This window comes from Oncorhynchus kisutch, linkage group LG5, assembly GCF_002021735.2.
Source record: "Oncorhynchus kisutch isolate 150728-3 linkage group LG5, Okis_V2, whole genome shotgun sequence".
Taxonomy (NCBI): Eukaryota; Metazoa; Chordata; class Actinopteri; order Salmoniformes; family Salmonidae; genus Oncorhynchus; species Oncorhynchus kisutch.
The window spans coordinates 27,707,303-27,727,751 of NC_034178.2; the positions used below are offsets into that span (position 1 = coordinate 27,707,303).

The following is a 20,449-nucleotide window of genomic DNA, read 5'->3' on the forward strand; positions in this document are numbered from 1 at the left end:
ACACACACACACACACACACACACACACACACAGGCAGGCACATTCACACCTCCAATCTTGTACGGCTAACGAGTTGCCTTGATCAAATCGAGTTGTGTTTACAGGCACAGCACAGGAAGGAAACAGTCTTGGTAGGCTACCAAACTCAGAATAAACGACACTCATCAAAAGCACCTACTGAGCTGAGACACAGAAAGGTGTTCTATCACTGTCACACCTTCACCTGCTGACACTAGCCGTAAAACAACCTTTAGTATTCAAAACAACTAACTCAAACAGTCACCTTGTAAGAAATGAAAGACAATGGTCGTAATATACTGGAAGTAGTGTCATTACTGTCTTCCACAGCAAGGTTAAAAGTAAAAGACCGTGTCATACTTTGACGCTAACTCCTATTATGTCATGCTGTATGCCTTCTATGCCTTGTGTCTATATCAAAGTAAGAGTCCTGTCATCTTATCTGGATTGACAAAGGCCCCCCTTAACCAATGGATTTCTAGTCCTTTTAACCTTCAAGAGAGAGAAAGAGGGTGTGTCTCAAGAGGCGGTGATGTTCAAAAGGCAGCGTTTGTCCTCTCACAAAGCAGAAGGGGCCCTCTGCTGGTCTGAGAGTGAAACTGCTTCTCTCCACACCCTCCACATCACACTGCAGCAAAAACAGCCATCATCATATCCTCTATTCCAGGTATTCCCAAACTGAGGTGTGTGTTTGACTGCCAAAATATAAAATGAAACCCTCTAGTGTTCAGCAAAATAACAACACAACTAGGCAAGTCAGTTCAGAACAAATTCTTATTTACAATGACGGCCTACCCCCGGCCAACTTGTGCGCCGCCCTATGGGACTCCCAATTAAAGCCAGACGTGATGCAGCCTGTATTCGAACCAGGGACTGCAGTGACGCCTCATGCACAGAGATGCAGTGGCTAGACCTCTGCGTCACTTGGGAGCCAAAATGCCGGTAGCCTCGTCAGATAATTAACATTCAATCACATTAACCGTTACTCTCTCAAGGGAAACCATCACTCTTGCGCAGACATTTAGAAATGAAACATGACCATTTGAAAAATAAGCCACGGGAGTTTTTAGAGCAAGAATAAAGACGGTTTTCGGGTACAAGACATGTATAAAAGGAAAAGATACCATTAATAAAAGGGGGCTAGAAGTGTCTTATATGGTGAGCTACTGAGTGGCTAGGACAGGCAAGCCCCATACGATTGTGAAGGACTTAATTGTTCCTGCTGCTGTTCATATGGCTGGGACAATGCTTGGGAGAAAAGGCAAAAAAAAACTATACAGACAATGGCTTCATCAAACAACACTGTTACACAATGCATCAGTGACATGGCAGGAGACTGTTTTAAACAATTACTACTTTGCATACAAGCCAGGGAATTCTATACAGTTGGATGAGTCAACAGACGTGGCAGGCCTGGCACAGCTCCTGGTATATGTCCGTTACGTTTATGGGGGGGTCAATTAAGGAATACATCCTCTTCTGGAAACCAGAACAACATGAGAGGATTGACAGGAAGACATAGTGGAGTGGTATATCTCGTGGTGTACTCTCGTGTATTTTCTGCATTATGCAATGATATGGGCAGCGACCATGTAACGCTTTTACAACATACAGAAGTGGTTATCAAAGTATTGACACATTTTTCTTCAGAAAAGTTGGAGCTCTTTTCTGTCTCCATTAACAAGGACAACACACAGGTCTTTCCGTCATTGTATGATTTTTTGTGTGCAAATGAACAATGTCAAATGTGATATAGCGAAGCACCTGAGTGAGCTGGGTGCGCAATTACGCAGGTACTTTCCCGAAACAGACAACAAAAACAACTTGATTCGTTATCCCTTTCATGCCCTGCCTCCACTTACTAATATCTAAACCAGAGAGCCTCATTGAAAATTGCAACAAGCAGTTCTGTGAAAATGTAACTTAATCAGAAGCCACTGCCAGATTTCTGGATAGGGCTGCACTCAGAGTTTCTTGCCTTGGCAAATCGCATTGTTAAGACACTGATGCCATTTGCAACCACATACCTATGTGAGAGTGGATTCTCAGCCCTCACTAGCATGAAAACTAGATACAGGCACAGACTGTGTGTGGAAAATGATTTAAGACTGAGACTCTCTCCAATACAACCCAACATTGCAGAGTTATGTGCATCCTTTCAAGCACACCCTTCTCGTTAACCTGTGGTAATTTATTCACACTTTTTGATGAACAAATAAGGTTTTATATGTAAGATGGTTAAATAAAGAGCAAAATGTATTATTATTATATTATTATTTGTGCCCTGGTCCTATAAGAGCTCTTTATCAATTTCCATGAGCCGGGTTGTGACAAAAACTCCTTCTTATGTTGAATAAATGTATCGTATAGTGTGTGTGTGTGTGTGCGTGTGTGTGTGTGTGTGTGTGTGTGTGTGTGTGTGTGTGTGTGTGTGTGTGTGTGTGTGTGTGTGTGTGTGTGTGTGTGTGTGTGTGTGTGTGTGGCAGGCTTACAATGATGGCAAAAAACAACATTTGAGAGTGCGCTGACCCTGGTGCTAGAGGGGGTATGCAGCTGGAGGTTGAATGTTTGAAGAGGTACGGGTCTACAAAAAGTTTGGGAACCACTGCTCTATTCGGCTGAGGTGTATTCGGTAGGAACTAAACGGAAGGAAATGGGTCGAAACTGGGAGACTACCTAAATGTGTCCAATTAGAAACGGTTGTTTTTATTGTGAAACCTTTTCCTTTGTAAATGTTTTGCTACGTATGCACTAATGAATAACCTGCTGACTACACAAAGTTGAGCTATGACGCAATAGAGTTGCTGGACAATAGACGGGTTGGTTGCTTAGCAACGAAACCCACGTGTAAGCAGCTATGCGGCAAAACAGACAGGGTTGGCTTAGACTTTTGAGAACATGTCAACTATATTTAGTCTCTGATCTGTTTCACCTGTCTTTGTGCTTGTCTCCATCCCCCTTCAGGTGTCGCCAATCTTCCCCAGCCTGCCCTGACCCTGAGCCTGACTGCCGTTCTGGATGTTTTGCAACCTATCTGGTTTACTGACCTCTGCCTGTCCTTTTGCCTGTCCCTATACTAGTAATATACTTTTGTTACTTCGACACTGACTGCATCTGGGACTTCCCTGAAACGTGATAGTACGAACTGGCCATGACTGACCCAGCAGACTCGGACCAGCTCCGCAACGCCATCTCCTCCCAAGGAGCCACCATCGGAAGGTACGAGGAGTTTCTTTGTGTTCTTATTATGGAAGGTTTCCAGACCTTGGCCGAACGCCATGACCAAGTGTTGAACACATTGCTGGAGCAATTCTGTGGGTTGTCTGTTAGGCAGCCTACCATGAGGGTAACCTCCCAGCCCCTCAGTAACCGGGCTGTTAGCAGCGCTGCCTCCCTAGTCACCCCGGTTTCCAGGGAACCCAGCTTACCTCCCCCAGAATGCTTCGATGGAGAGTCTGGCACCTGTCGGGCGCTGATGTCTGGGAGGGCCAGCTTCTGCAAGACTACCGCAGTGTGGCAGACTATGCAGTGGATTTCCACGCATTAGCAGCTGAGAGTGCCTGGAACAAGGAAATGCTGTACGACATGTTCCTGCACGGAGTATTGGAGGAAGTAAAGGATGAGCTTGCAGCCCTGAAACGAACATTGTATCTCGACTTGCTCATCACCTTGACCGTTCGGATCAATGGGCGACTACGTGAATGAAGGAAAGAGAGGAAATTCGATTTCACTCGCCCGTCCAAGGGTTCCACCTCTCCTCCGAGGCATCCCGGAAGTCCCTGACGGCTCCGTTGCCAAGAGAACCCAAGGCTACCCGAGTTCCCTCGAGAGTCTCGGTAGACTGCCAATTCACCTTTTCCCGAGCCTATGTAACTAGGCAGAGCTAGGCTGTCTCCAGGTGAATGGCTATACAGGTTTCACACTAAGAGTTGCCTGTATTGCAGGACTACTGGTCATTTCGTCTCGACCTGTCCACTTAAAGATCAGGCTCACCGGTAGGAGAGAGTACTCTGGTGGGCCATACTTTTCCTCTCCCCTTGCTCGCATCTCTTTTCATGCTATTTTTGCTGTGGTGGAATCAGTCAAAAACTCTCAGGGTACTCATTGACTCTGGGGCCGATGAGAGCTTTATGGACGCTATCCTGGCTTCCAAGCTGGACATCCCCACTAAGCCCCTCTCCATTCCCATGGACGTTAGAGCGCTGGACGGGTTCTCTTTAGGCCGGGTGACCCACAATACCACCCTCCTCAACCTACGTGTGTAGTGACCCACAGCGAGACGTGACCCACAGCGAGACGATCCAATTTCTACTCATTAAGTCTCCTCGGGTTCCTGTGGTATTGGGATTCTCCCGGCTCCAGCGACACAATCCTCTCATTGTCTGCTGGTGCCATCATGGGCTGGAGCCCGTTCTGCCATGTCCATTGCCTGAAGTCAGCGCAGCCTGCCCGGGACGTCTTCCTGGGTGCTCGGAAGTTGCCCCGGACGTCTCCGCCATTCATGCAGTGTACCGTGACCTCTGGGAGGTGTTCAGGCCACTTCACTTTCGCAGCACCGACCATATGACTACAGGATTGCCATTCTCCCAGGCACCACTCCGCCACGGGGACGAATTTACTCTCTGTCGGGTACGGTCACCAAGGCTATGGAGACCTACATTTGAGGACTCCCTAGCTGTAGAGTTCATCTGTCCTTCTGCCTCCCCACCGGCGCAGGGTTCTTCTTTGTGGAGAAGAAGGACAAAACCCTGCGCCCGTGCATAGACTACTGGGATCTCAATGGCATCACGGTGAAGAGCCGCTACCCACTACCCCTCATCTCCTCAACATTCGAGCCGCTCCAGGGGGCCACCTGTTCTCCAAGCTGGACCTATGGAATGCCTACCAGCTGGTGCGGATTCGGGAAGGGGACGAGTGGAAGACTGCCTTCAACATGGCCAGTGGTCATGCCATTTGGCCTTACCAACACCCCTATTGTGTTCCAAGCTCTGGTTAATGATGTTCTCCGCGACATGTTGAACCTGTCCGTCTTCGTCTACCTTGATGACATCCTCATCAACTCCCGCTCTGCCCAGGAATACGTGCTCCATGTCTGGCAGGTTCTCCAACACATCCTGGAGAAACAGCTTTTTGTAAAAGCAGAGAAGTGTGAATTCCATCGAATTCCACCATCCCCTTTCTGGGTTACAGCATCGCTGCAGGGAGTGTACAGATGGATCCCGGAAATGTAAAGTGGTGGTGGATTGGCCCCAGCCTACGTCCAGGGTGCAGCTGCAACATTTCCTGGGATTCTTCAACTTTTATCCCTGCTTTATCTGGGGTTACAGCACCCTGTCTGCACTCACCTCTCCCAAGATTCTGTTCACAGGGTGATGTAACCACAGATTTCTTTTCTAATGTGTTATTGACTGTACATCTGTTTATGTGTAACTCTGTTGTTGTTTTTGTCGCACTGCTTTGCTTTATCTTGGCCAGGTCGTAGTTGTAAATGAGAACTTGTTCTCAACTGGCCTACCTGGTTAAATAAAGGTGAAATAAAAATAAATACATTTAAACAATGAGCTCTTGATGTCCCTCAAATACATCGTTACAGTTGTTGGTTAGCTAGCTATTTGCCATATTAGCATAGACGTGACATCAGCCAAAACATCTTAAAACAAGACATTGTATCAAGAATAAGATAAAACTAGCTGAGACGAGCCACCTATGATTCTCCACATGGCAGGTTCTTGTCATTGTTGCTAGCTATCTGGCCATCTAGAATCACCACAACACACGACCTTCTGCCCCACTGAATGATTCGCATCGTTTAAGTGACGTTGTCAGCTAACCCGACTATTGAATGAGAGAGGGTCCTCCATGCAACACTATACAAGTCTGTCAACGACCGCTTCTGAAATCAACTAAATTATCTAATTTCCCCACAGATATGAATCTAACAGTGTTATTATTGTCTCCGCAGATTGAGGACAATTGCATGCATTGATGGAAATGTATCCTAAAATGGATTTCCTTATTTAGACCAATTATCTCTTCATGACATTATCATTACAAATAGCCTATGTGAGCGCGTAGTTAAGTCATACATTTTTTTTTTTAAAGAACACGTTCATTTGTTATTTTAAACACCTAACATTGAAAGACAACTTTGGACATGCAGAATTGAAACCTTAGTTGAAGCAGACCATATGTTCCCGAGGGAACAAAAGCCGTCTTGTTTAAAAGTACGGTATGTGTTGGGAGGAAGGGTCAGCTGATTGCCGAGATGTCCTAACAGAGGAAGACTATAACCTTCTGACTAAACAGCCCGCATGCACATGATCATCACGTCCTGCACTGGAGTCATTATCAGTAATCATAAAATAATGGCAGATAGGCCTATATCAATGCTCTTAATGTTTTTAGTTTAAGATGTTATAATATCTATTAGAGTGGAATACATATTTAATTCCATGTTAGATTATTATTAGATTATTAACACATGGCAGTAATAGCTATCTTTGGACTGCATGCATTAATAAACTACAGATAATTTAAATAGTCTCTATACAATTTTGAAACCACTTAAGATGGCAAATAACCCATACCAAAACTTGTCCAACTAACACCTTGTTCAACTAACGTCAATCGCTACAATGATACAAATATCAAATCAAAACTACATTGAAAAAACAATCATGGTCACTGCAATCCAGTGCCAAGCACATTGTCTAGAAGCTAGCCTCCCTGAGCTCTAAACTAGCTCTGCCTTCCGTACATGAGAGGTTATCTTGGCAAAGCTGCTTTACAAAATAATGCCAGAGGTAGACACTCACCAGAAAGAAGACTCCTGGTTACCAGTCAAGAACTTCTGGGCTCCATGAAATTAGACTGGACTTGAGCAGATCGGCACTCCCACTCAGGTCTCTCTCATCTGTCCTCAATAGGGTTTTCCTGGATACAGAAAGGTTTAAAAATGTTTTTGTTTTTTGAATAAAAAATTATCCTATGAGTAATCACAACTCTTCCTCTTCACAATGTAACAATGGACCTTAGAGCATGAAGTTCCTTTTCCACTGGCTTCCTCTCTCACACACACACACACAAAGCTCAAACTTACCCCCCCACCCCACATGCACACACACACACACAATCACAAGTAGCCTACACACTACAAGCCGGAGCGGATGTCCACAGGACAAACAGACAGTGGGCTAGTGTTGGTCCAGGGTCCTAGCTATTTATAGGCTTCTTCAGTATAGCATGTCTCTTCCTATGAGAGTGAGGAGGCTGGAGGAGGCAGACAGACCAAGCACCACTCAGGGACTCTCTACAGCCTGATGTTCCCACTTCCTTGTATAAGCCTGCCTCTACTCCCCACCAGTTTCACCTTTTCTCAGCCTCTTCGATAGGAGGAAATTATCAGTATAGTATCTTGGTTTGCCTTACGGGAAGTACTGAGTGAGATCCATAAACAGTATAGGTATGACTAAGCAGAAATACAAGGGGCGTTAGAATGAGACATGGCTACTTAGCACATAGTCATGTGTCATTGCCATTGATTATAGTGTATATTATGGTTATTGGATACAGTGATGTATGTGCAAAGCTTTATGTGTTTTATTGTAAGAACTGCAAGATAAAGTACAAGATTCAAGAAGGAGGAGGCTGGCTATTGAGAGACAATAAATCATAGATAATCATCAAATCAAATCAAATTGTATTAGTCACAATTAGTTATTAAAGTGGCCAATGATTTGAGTCTGTATGTACTGTAGGCATGGTCCATGGTCCATACTGTAGCAATTTATGTGATTAGAGCACAGTCTGTTGGTAAGAAAGTAGCATTGCAAATTCTCCCGGTTCTGAATAGTTTCATGTGTATTTATCTTATTTCATTCACTCACTGGTGTTTTCTCAGCCCCTTACCATTCATTTCCAACCCCATTTCCTGTTGTAAGGTTGTATTTTTTCAACCTAGTTCAGGGGTGTCAAATTCATTTTGCCCCAGGGACCGCATGCTGTTTTCAACGATGTCCAGAGAGCCGCACTAAAAATGTGTTCTATTTCCTCGCTGTCAACATATGCAAAAAATAGTCCTCTATCCATCGTTTTGGGAATTTTCAATGTTCCCTGACTGTCTAGCTTTCATTTCAGTGATTATTAGTGAATTGGACACCGTCAAGAAACGGTATGAATGTAGGTCTACTGTATTATCATTTGTGCAGTTTTGATTTGGTTTGAATCATTTTAAAGTATTTTGACTTTGTCGCCCCCCCCCCCCCCAACAAAAATATATATAACAAAACAACAACAAAAACTCAAACCAACCGAAGGACGGATTTGACCCCCTTGTATGTTTGTAACCTCTGACCTAATTGTTAGCTAAGCTATTGTTAGCTTGCTAGCCACATGGTTTCAGTTCGCTAATATAGTGTACGTTTATTTTGTCCAGCAAATTTTGTTTCTTTCTATATTTCATGGAATTTATCTGCTGTTTGATCATCTGAGTGGGTGTGGTGTTTAAGAGGTCATGGACATTTGCAAGTACCTACGAAGTAGATTTGAAAAATTCCTAATTTCATTTTCATATCGGTTGATTATTGTGTTTGTATTCCCGTGCTTCACCAGCCTCTCCAATTGTGTGTGATTGCGGACCACAATTCGGGACATTCCTACATGTGGGCATAGAGAGAAACAATAATGGCGTGTTCTTGTAGGCGCAATCTCTGCAATGTTTCATTGGACAAAGCCTATGGAGAAAATGTATGGCATTTTTGTAGGGTTTGACAAAAATGACAAAAAAAGGTATGTGGTAAACACAGGCTTAAGAGATCTTAAGTTTTGTCCTATGATATAACGTGAATTTTGCAGAACTTGTTATTAATAGAAATGCACAAAGCACATAAAGGCTTCATAATTCATAAAGGTCATGTTAACTGACTGCTATTATCTCATAGAACAAAACATATTAGTCCTCTGAAGCCTGTGTTAACCTCAGACCTTTATTCCAAAACCCTATTGTCTACCGTTGTCCTAGCTAGCTAGCTACCAATCCTGCCTGCTATGTACTGGAGTCCAGTGTCCTTTCCGCTCCCGCCTGCCGAAACCTGCCTTCGCCGCCATTAACAGAACTGCAGGAAAGCAGTGCCCACATGCAGGAACACCAAGAATTGCGGGTCGAAATGCACCCAAAACGTGCAACCAGAGGGGCCCCAGGACCAAGTTTGGGAAACCCTGCTTTATATGACTGGAGACGATAGCAGAGTCTTTTATTTAATATGACAAAAATGACAAGTTCGCCAATACTCTGCTGACACTTGCAAGTTCAAATCCCAGAGCTGACAAGATACAAATCTGTCATTCTGACCCTGAACAGGCAGTTAACCCAAAGTTCCTAGGCCGTCATTGAAAATAAGAATTTGTTCTTAACTGACTTGCCTAGTTAAATAAAGGTTAAAAAAAATTAAACTGACAAAAAGATCAATTAAAATGACCTTGTCCGCAACTATCTAATAGGCCTACGAAAAGGGGAGACACAAATATTATAGAACGTCCATCTAAGCTGACCCAGTGATAAAGACAGAGAAAATGGACACTCCCCTGGTGTCAATAAGAGAAGTTGAGCATTTTGAGAACTAAAAGACAGATTAGAGTCTTTTCATTGTCTTCTCTTTGCACCATTAGCCATTTGCTTTTAAACTATGTTTTCCCACGATTGTAATTTCATACACTGCGATATGCCTGGCTGGGCCTCTTTCACTGACATTCGCAACTCAACAATCATCAAGTTGGTATTTGAAATCAAATCAAATACATTTGTATATGTCTCATGCGACGAATACAACAGGTGTAGACCTTACAGTGAAATGCTTACTTACAAGCCCTTAACCCCAAAAAAGTCATAGATAATAATAATAATAATTAAAGAGTAGCAGTAAAATAACAATAGGGCTATATACAGGGCGTACTGGTACAGAGTCAATGTGCGGGGGTACTGGTTAGTCGAGGTAATTGAGGTAATATGTACATGTAGTTATTCAAGTTATTAAAGTCACTATGCATTGATAGTAACAGAGAGTATCGGCAGCATAGAAGTGGGGGGGGGGGGTGCAATGCAAATAGTCTGGGTGGCCATTTGATTAGCTGTTCCGGAGTTTTATGGCTTAGGGTAGAAGCTGTTTAGAAGCCTCTTGGACCTAGACTTGGCGCTCCGGTACCACTTGCCGTGCGGTAGCAGAGAGAACAGTCTATGAGGGTGGCTGGAGTCTTTGACACTTTCTAGGGCCTTTATTTGCCACACGTGCTGCTAAAATTGCGGACCCTTCTGGCAGGCTATGTGATTTTTGTGACAAGATTTGCTAACATATAACCGATGGTATACAAGTACATACCCTTTTCCTCTTGGCGCAGTGGTTCTCAATCCTGGTCCTGGGAACACGAAGGGGTGCCCCTTTTTGTTTTTGCCTTAGTACTACACACCTGATTCAAATCATCAAAGCTTGATGATGAGTTGCTCATGTCCACCCCTTTGGGTGCCCAGGACCAGGATTGAGAACAACTGCAGTCTTGGGACATCCATTGGGACATCTTCATCTCTGTATATGAGGACAGAAAACATCAAAGAACAGGCTTCATTATACTTCATTATACTATACAATTAGACAGCACTGAATATTATGTTGCTGTTACCGCTGTCCTTTGTATTTCTCTCTAGGGACAGGAATTACACAAAAGTACCTGCCCTATCCAGAGTAGCTTTCTCTCTCTACCCCCCCCCCCCCCTCACAAAATGCTAACCTCCCCTGTTATTGTAATGGTGAGAGGTTTGCATGTCCTGGGGGTATGATATTTTTGCATGTGTAACTTTCTGACTCATCATTATTCACGATTCATTCAGGCCTATCCGCAATCATGGTAGCATCCACATAAATGTGTTAAGTGTTAAGAAACGCATTCTATTCTTATTTTGAATAAAAGTGATTCCAAAATGACTACATTATTTACCATTCATTTCAATTGGGCACAACATAATCTGAAACACAAACAAAGCAGTGAATGCATCCAACAAGTTTTTAGAGTCTCGAGCTTGGTGTAATGTTTGCGTGTGAAGAATTTGGGATCAAATACTAAACTGTCCCAATACCTTTGGTCCCCTAAAGTGGGGGACTTTGTACAAAAGTGCTGTAATTTCTAAAAGGGTTCAGCTGATATGAATGGAAATAGCATGTACTGTTTGGTTTGGAATTAGGCCCATTCATGTAATTAGCAAATAATTAGTTGATACGAGTAGACTTGAAAGAGGGTTTTCCAGGCCTCCTGGGTGGCGCAGTGGTTAAGGGCGCTGTACTGCAGCGCCAGCTGTGCCACCAGAGACTCTGGGTTTGCGCCCAGGCTCTGTCGTAACTGGCCATGACCGGGAGGTCTGTGAGGTGACATTCAATTGGCCTAGCGTTGTCCGGGTTAGGGAGGGTTTGGCCGGTAGGGATATCCTTGTCTCATTGCGCACCAGCGACTCCTGTGGCGGTCCAGGTGTAGTGCAGGCTTGGTGCATGGTGCCAGGTGCATGGTGTTTCCTCTGACACATCGGTGCGGCTGGTATCTGGGTTGGATGCGCGCTGTGTTAAGAAGCAGTGCGACTTGGTTGGGTTGTGTATCGGAGGATGCATGACTTTCAACCTTTGTCTCTCCTGAGGCTGTACGGGAGTTGTAGCAATGAGACAAGATAGTAGCTACTAACAATCGGATACCACGAAATTGGGGAGAAAAAGGGGCATTGTCTGCTTTAGGCATGTGGTTGTGATTGTTTTATCAAGGTACTGTGCCTGTTTGTCTTGTTACATAATTAGATTTGGCCCTTGCCTAGATTGCCTAGACATTGGTATGCTCTGTTTGACTATGCTTTAGGGCAGTGGTTCCCAAACTTTTTATAGTCCCGTACCCCTTCAAACATTCAACCTCCAGCTGCATACCCCCTCTAGCACCAGGGTCAGCGCACTCTCAAATGTTGTTTTTTGACATCATTGTAAGCCTGCCACACACACACTATACGATACATTTATTAAACATAAGAATGAGTGTGAGTTTTTGTCACATCCCGGCTCATGGGAAGTGACAAACAACTCATACAGGGCCGGGGCACAAATAATAATATAATAATAATCAATCATTTTGCTCTTTATTTAGCCATCTTACATATAAAACCTTATTTGTTCATCAAAAATGGTGAATGATGACTCACCACAGGTTAATGAGAAGGGTATGCTTGAAAGGATGCACATAACTCTGCAATGTTGGGTTGTATTGGAGAGAGTCTGTCTTAAATCATTTTCCACACAGTCTGTGCCTGTATTTAGTTTTCATGCTAGTGAGGGCCAAGAATCCACTCTCACATAGGTACGTGGTTGCAAATGGCATCAGTGTCTTAACAGCGCGATTTGCCAAGGCAAGAAACTCTGAGCACAGCCCTATCCAGAAATCTGGCAGTGGCTTCTGATTAAATTAAATTTTCACAGAACTGCTTGTTGCAATTTTCAATGAGGCTCTCTTATTCAGCCAGCAGCATACCACCCTGCATACCACTGCTGGCTTGCTTCTGAAGCTAAGCAGGGTTGGTCCTGGTCAGTCCCTGGATGGGAGACCAGATGCTGCTGGAAGTGGTGTTGGAGGGCCAGTAGGAAGCACTCTTTCCTCTGGTCTAAAACAAAATATCCCAATGCCCCAGGTCAGTGATTGGAAACACTGAGCTGTGTAGGGTGCCGTCTTTCGGATGGGACGTTAAACGGGTGTCCTGACTCTCTGTGGTCATTAAAGATCCCATGGCACTTATCGTAAGAGTAGGGGTGTTAACCCTGGTGTCCTGGCTAAATTCCCAATCTGGCCATCAAACCATCACGGTCACCTAATAATCCCCAGTTTACAAATGGCTCATTCATCCCCCTCCTCTCCCCTGTAAATATTCCCCAGGTCGTTGCTGCAAATGATAATGTGTTCTCAGTCAATTTACCTGGTAGAATAACGGATAAAAAAATAAGAAAATAAATAAGAATTCAGATATCGGTAAGTGGACTAGAGGCAGGGCATGAAAGGGATAACGAATCCAGTTGTTTGTGTTGTCCGTTTCGGGAAAGTACCTGCGTAATTGAGCACCCAGCTCACTCAGGTGCTTAGCTATATCACATTTGACATGGTCCGTATGCTTGAGTTCATTGCACACAAAAAATCGTACAATGATGGAAAGACCTGTGTGTTGTCCTTGTTAATGCAGACAGAGAAGAGCTCCAACTTCTTAATCATAGCCTCAATTTTGTCCCGCACATGGAATATAGTTGCGGAGAGTCCCTGTAATCCTAGACTCAGATCATTCAGGCGAGAAAAAACATCACCTAGATAGGCCAGTCATATGAGAAACTCGTTATCATGTAAGTGGTCAGACAAGTGATGGTCAGTAAAGAAAACTTTAAGCTCGTCTCTCAATTTAGAAAAAAACTTGTCAATACTTTGCCCCTTGATAACCAGCGCACTTCTGGTTATCAATGTAGAAAATACATGAGAGTTCAGGGGCCTTGCAAAGTTAACCAATTTCACTGTTGTGTCCAAAACATCTTTCAAGCTGTCAGGCATTCCCTTGGCAGCAAGAGCCTCTCGGTGGATGCTGCGGTGTACCTAAGTGGCGTCGGGAGCAACTGCTTGCACGTGCGTTACCACTCCACTATGTCTCCCTGTCATAACTTTTAAAATATCCTCTCATGTTGTCCTGGTTTCCAGTGGTTTGCAGAAGAGGATGTCTTCCTTAACTGACCCCAATAAACGTAACGGACATATACCAGGAGCTGTGCCATGCCCGTCATGTCTGTTGACTCATCCAGCTGTAACGCATATAATTCACTGGCTTGTGTGCAAAGTAGTAATTGTTTAAAAACATCTTCTGCCATGTCACTGATGTGTCGTGAAACAGTGTTGTTTGATGAAGGATTGTCTGTATAGTTTTTGGGCCTTTTCCCCCAGCATTGTCCCAGCCATATCCACAGCGGCAGGAAGAATGAAGTCCTCCACAATAGTACAGGCCTTGTCTGTCGTAGCCACTCAGGAGCTCACCATATAAGACGCTTCTAGCCCCTTCTTATTAATGGTATCTGTTGCTTTTATACATGTCTTACTACTCAAAAGTCGTTTTTATTCTCGATCAAAAAACTCCTGTGTCTTATTTTCAAATGGTCATGTTTCGTTTCTAAATGTCTGTGCAAGAGTGAAGGTTTCCCGCGAGAGAGTAATGGTCAATGTGATTGGATGTTAATATTTTACTCGGCTACCTGTATTTGACATTGTGTTGTTATTTCGCTGAACACTAGATGGTTTCAATTTATTTTTGGCAGTGAAACAAGGCTACTCAGGCGAGAAAAAAAACGATAAATGTACTGTTTGAAATTGTGAAGATATTTCATTATTCCAGCGAGGTGGAGCCATTTTATTTCATTTTTTAAAATGTGAATAGCATTTTTATTTGGCGTACCCCCGACTTCATTGCGCGATAGGTATTTTAGATAGCGATAGGTATTTTAGATAGCGGTAGGTATTTTAGACTCCTGGATAGGTATTTTAGAAAGCAATCTGGTGCCCGACGGCAGAGTTGATGACGTGGCACACAACCATTTGTTGATGCATGCTACATCTGAGCACGGGAACGAGACACATCGTATCATCACTCTATCAGCATGTTTGTCCCATTGAGGTACAAAATAACAGTTTGTCCCAACAAAAAGAATGTAGCTAGGCTAGGTAAAAATATTTTGCTCTCAAAGCTTCAAAATTCCCCAAAATTGTAGACCTATTTGACTTCAGCTTTGCCTAATGGCCCCACCCCTGGAGAAAGTGAGTAATCCTTTCAGTAAACACATTCAGTCTGCAATCATCATAACAAACACCTTATAAGGCATTGTAGCCAAGACACAAACTTCACAGACTGGGGAATGTCAAAGACAGACCAAATATCATACTGGCCAACAATCAGAAGCTGTTTTATCTTTAATCAATGCAATACAATGTTTTGCTTTGCATATCATATCTCTGGGTCAGAAGTCCCAGACAGAGGCTATCTTGGATTGCTGGTATGTTATTACCTTTAACCTCCTCTTTCCATCACCACCCTCCCCTTTCCTCCCTCACTTTCTCCCTCTATCCCTCTCTGTCTAGCCTCATTTACACCTTGCACTAATGTGAATTTGTGATCTGATCAATATGATCCAATCACTATCTGATCAAGGTTTGTCGCATCTACACATTGTATTAAAATGTGTCTCCTATCCATCCACTGTGTCCACATTGTGACCAGATTAGCTAATGCCTCCCTGTATGCAAATTATTTGACAGATATTATTAAAAAATATAATGAATTTAAGACAATTACTGATGCCATAAGTCAATGGTGCTACCTTTCAATGATTTTAGAGGCCGGTATCATTATGACTTAAGGGTTGTTCCACCTATTAGGTGCCTTTTGAGGAGTGTAACTTGGTGAAAAAAAATAAAGAGCACATGTTTTCCAATCTCAAAAAAAAAAAATACTATAATATTGTGCCCATTAAGTGTAACAGGGTTGACCGTAACAGGGTTGACGATTTCATCTTAAATCAGCCATAAATCCCCTTGTGACAGGAGGAACTCCCAGAGGGACATGTCAAAATTGTGAATTCTGGCACTTTAGTAAATCTTTATTCATGTAAAAAATATATATTTATTGAATTTTCCATGTGGTCTATATTAGAGGACACTTAATTTAATATGAGGCTTTTAAAATTCTATATTAGTGCCCAATATCTACTTAAAATGTCTAAGTCTGGGTTTACATAGGGATGCAAAAGGCACTTATTTTGTGCAATGACACTTAAAAAGATATCAATCAGATCACAATGGCTTTGTTTACACAGGCAGCCCAATTCTGATATTTTTTCCACTAATTCATCTTTTGACCAATCACATCAGATATTTACACATCAGATTTTTTTCAGAGCTGGTCTGATTTGTCAAAAGACCAATTAGTGAGAAAAAATATTAGAACTGGGCTGCCTGTGTGAATGCAGCCAATGTGTCTTTTAATTGTCTACACCTGTGGACAAGATCATGTTAGCACCATGTATAAACAGGGCTTCTCTGGCTCTCAATTTGTTTTCTCTCTCTGCATCTCGCAAACCCTTTTCCTTCAGCCATCTAAAGCCCTTTCTTTTTTGTCCTCCTCGCTCTACATCTCTTTCACAGTCTATGTGTGTACCCAGCAGACTCCTCCCTAAGTCCCAGCTTGGTTTGTTTCTCTGAGTTCTTTTAGACTGAAGCCACTCCAGAACTCCACTGTTAGATCACTCTACAACCAGGGAGTTTCAGCCACACACACTACACAAGGTAAGATGGGACCATCTCAACACCTACCAGCTACTATAGCCACTGCTTTCATGATGCATAGTATACAGTAACAGGCCACAGAACACTTTCAAAATGTTTATTACTATCCAAGAATGGACAGATTCTTCTGCTTTTTCACTTTAAAAGTGCAGGGCAGATCACATCTTCTCTGCCAGACACTTACAGGGTAAGAAGGGTAAAATAAGCTGTTGTAAGTAGGGAATTAATTGCTTAGTAGTTTGATTGTGTGTGATGATGATGATGACCGCAGCTCTTCGATCATGATGGCTGCCAGAACACACTGTTAGATGGAAAATCACCTAAATGTTTTGGCTGGGTACATTCATGGTTCTATTTCCTGAGCATCTGCAGGAAAGGAGTCACAACTCCGGAAATGAGTAATGTTTGTGACCAGCTTCCTATGCAATGTGTTGCTCAAAATTTATATTTTTTCAAAAGTGATTCTGTCTAAAGCTGCCTGACCTGTTCAGTGACTAAGGTCATAAAGTGACTGTTAACATGTAGTCGAACTGCATTAACCTTTTGGTAATTTAGCAGACGCTTTTATCCAGCGCAACTTAAGCTACAATTAGCGTTAAGTGCCTTGCTCAAGGCACATCTCGTCCACTCTGGGATTTGAAAAAGCGCATTTCGGTTACTGGCCCAATGCTCTTAACCACTAGGCTACCATAAAATGAAGAGACTTTCCTGTTAACTCAAATTGCAGATTAGCACCTTCTGTCTTGGTGACATATTTCAACAAGATAGATTGAAGTACAACACGCATCCAACAGCAATTTATTTAAATTCAACAGTAGACTTGATAAGTTGGGTTAAGTCAATAACTATTCTGAATGAGTGTTCTGGCACCTCCCTAGCCTCAGGAGGAACTTTGAAATTTCATGAAAAGGAGAATAAACAGTGAAAGTGCCTGCAGGTACTGTAGCCAAACCCAGCAGCAGTTTTAACTCTAAGGCCATTCCTTTATCTTTTTGAGTACATTCCTAAAAATACCCTTTAGTCTAAATGTATGGTACCTACAGAGAATACCCAGGCTCTATTGTGTAAATACTATTCTCTCATTTGTAAAGTTCTTGATTACATGACCAGAACCCTAGTTAGTCCAAGTACTGGTTGTACTTTTTAGTTTAAGTCACAAGGTCTGGAAAAACCTCCCATTGTATACACAGCTTCATGCATTTCTCCTACTGTAGGTCTCCCACCATCCAATGCGTGTCAGGAACTGTAGAAGCATACTTGCTTATTTATATGTAAGGCACTCCTCCCATTCAGTGGGTGTCCCAACAGAAGGAACCACATGCCTCCCATTTCTATGTAAGGAACTAACTCTCCACTGTAACTCCGCAGAATGCCTTTGGGAGGAGGAAATAAGTGTGGCTGCTGCCAGAAGACCGTGTACTTCGCTGAGGAAGTGCAGTGCGAGGGGAAATATTTCCACAAGTCCTGCTTTCTGTGCAGTAAGTGATCCGCGTGAGGTCATCCCGTTCTTTCGTAAACCACATTGACGACTAATGTACCAATTATTCTGAGCTGACATTAAGAGCTCATGATGGAATGTGAAGTATTTGGCACTCGGAGGAAGCGGAGAATCCAAAGGTTCTCGGTTCTTGCTAGCATGTCCTTATTTGGAGAGGGAGAAATGGCTCTGTCACAGGCCTTGTATGGGAGAAAAGGTACCAGAGTGATCTGGCTCAGATGAGTGTTTGTTAGTTAACTATGCACCTCTCTCGCCCCCAGAGTCAGAACGTCAAATGTTAGTTTAACACTGTGGTGATACCATAATGTCTTTGCAGTGACTCAGACTCTAAAGAGTCAAATGTCTGCAACTACATGGCCTGTTGCTGATAAACATAACACGAAATGACCTCCAATTGGAAGAGTTTTGGTGTAGCTTCTAAACTGCTTGTGTTGCTGATATGGCACAGCATTGACCAATCAGTTCAATGCCAATAAATCTGTCTGCCTCTCCCTGCCTAAAATATTCTGCTCTTAGTGGCATGTAAGAAGAACCTGGACAGCACAACGGTGGCCTGCCATGTGGATGAAATCTACTGCAAATCCTGCTACGGCAAGAAGTATGGGCCAAAAGGCTATGGCTTTGGTGGGGGAGCAGGCACCCTGAGCATGGACACAGGGGCACATCTTGGAATCAGACCTGAAGAGTAAGGAAGTAATCTTAAGCGTTGTATGTACTCTCCATACCAATGGGTCTACCAGGGCTTTTCCACAGCACTGCTGATATTCATCATTCCCTTCTAATAAGGGGCTGATTTAAAGCCTGGGAGAACATTACATTAATTAATCAATTAGGGATAAAGGAAAACCTGCAGACCTTGAGGACTGACTAGAATGCTGTTCTATGTAGTTTAATCATAACAAATCTAACCACAGTGCATAGTGTTAGTCATTATATATCCAGTAAGACGGTCCGTTTGTTCATCAACAGGCAGGCAGCCCACCGCCCCACCAACAACCCCAATGCCTCAAAGTTGGCCACTAAGTTTGGCAGCTCAGATGTGTGCCCGCGCTGCGCCAAGGCTGTGTATTCTGCCGAGAAGGTGCTCGGAGGTGGAAATGTAAGTCAGCGTTTTGGGCTGATCCTGTCTTTTGGAAGGGGGAGAGCTACATTATGGGTAATCTCCTGAACATCATGGGGCGGTTTCCCGGACACAGATTAAGCTTAGTCCTGGACTAAAAAGCACTTAAAGGAGATTCTCCATTGAGCTTGCTGTCCAGGACTAGGCTTAATCTATGTCCGGGAAACCGCCCATATATTTAACAGTACTAATGGCCATACTGTGTCAACGGCTGCTGTGGCAGTGGGTCAACTGAAATGCTTGATTAGGGATATCTTATCTGTATTCGAATAGTGTAATGTGAAGGAGAAATACCAGTTATTGTTGACATACTGTATCTGTGCAGCCCAGTGCTGAGACAACACTTTTCCTAATCTGTCTTTTCCAGTCCTGGCACAAGAGCTGCTTCCGCTGTAGCAAGTGTGGGAAGGGGCTGGAATCAACCACTGTGGCTGACAAAGATGGAGAAATCTACTGTAAAGGTGGGTGTACTATTTCTGAACTTCTACTGTAAATGCAGCAAAACAGAATTTAAATAAACTAGAGAATGCAAATACTGTAGCATCTGTTATCAATTTATCTCCCTTTGTATTATATACATATCAAGTATACTACCTTTTCATCCACAGCATGTTATGCCAAGAATTTTGGTCCAAAGGGCTTTGGTTTCGGCCAGGGGGCAGGAGCTCTGGCACATGCTCAGTAGGGCTCAGGCCTCCTCGAACTCCTAAACATTTGGACTGCAAATCCCTGGATTCCCCAGTCAACCTGTGTTTAATCGTGCTATCTCATTCCAGCTACTGGCAGAGGCTCACGCAGTGCAGTTGACTTATGTGCTTACCTTACCAGCGGCGTTAGCTGCTCATGTTTTTTCTAAGATGAGGTTAATACTCTGCATGATACATTATTTTTGTAACCACTGAGAGAACCAAGATTTACCAGCTTGTTCATTTTGGCCTAATAAACTCCTTTTTGCAATTTAAATATACACCGAGTCAGTTTTTATTGATGGTAAGATGGACACACCCTGGTTTTGTTTGGCAGTTGGTGAGTTTGCTTAATGGGGCAATTTATCAGAGGCAGAGTGAAAGAAGAAAATCAAAGTATTGTAGTCCAAGGCTATGAATTCTGAAGACTTGCAATGATTTTATCCTATGAAATGTACTGTATCAAATACTGTGCACATTAAAAGGTAACAAACTAAGAGGAAGCATTGAATTAGAATATGGGATCATTGTTTGGGAAATAGGCTTGCATGACAACTGCGCAATTGGCAACAAACAACCCGATTTTGAAATCTTTTGGACATCAGAGCAACCTAGAGGGAGTCAGAAAAGGAGGTGCATATGATAGGTAAGCTATACAAAACCTTGCTGAGAGTAACTGACAGTCTTAGAAGAGAATTACTATTGGAACCAACATTTAAGTTTAGTTTGTTGGCACAAGATGGCGGTAAGAT

General features: G+C 43.1%; 2 protein-coding genes across 11 annotated transcripts in view; one reads left to right on the forward strand and one right to left on the reverse strand.

The window, feature by feature from the left end:
* The window catches only part of LOC109890833 (neuron navigator 1), a 132,117-nt gene extending 125,164 nt beyond the window's left edge, over positions 1-6,953 (reverse strand). For 9 of the 10 annotated variants that reach the window (XM_031824764.1, XM_031824763.1, XM_031824762.1 and 6 more), the window contains exon 1: positions 6,835-6,952. The gene's annotated coding sequence lies outside the window, so the exon portion shown is untranslated. Of the gene's footprint in view, positions 1-6,834 lie in introns of all 10 variants that reach the window. The other variant, XM_031824759.1, reaches the window with a different exon arrangement.
* A 9,187-nt stretch (positions 6,954-16,140) lies between these two features.
* LOC109890834 (cysteine and glycine-rich protein 1) lies at positions 16,141-19,974 on the forward strand. The gene is made up of 6 exons (XM_020482889.1): positions 16,141-16,393; positions 17,762-17,871; positions 18,408-18,576; positions 18,861-18,990; positions 19,379-19,472; positions 19,620-19,974. The coding sequence occupies exons 2-6, from the start codon at positions 17,763-17,765 to the stop codon at positions 19,694-19,696; spliced, it is 579 nt and encodes a 192-aa protein (XP_020338478.1). The 5' UTR covers positions 16,141-16,393; position 17,762; the 3' UTR covers positions 19,697-19,974.
* Positions 19,975-20,449: the final 475 nt, after the last annotated feature.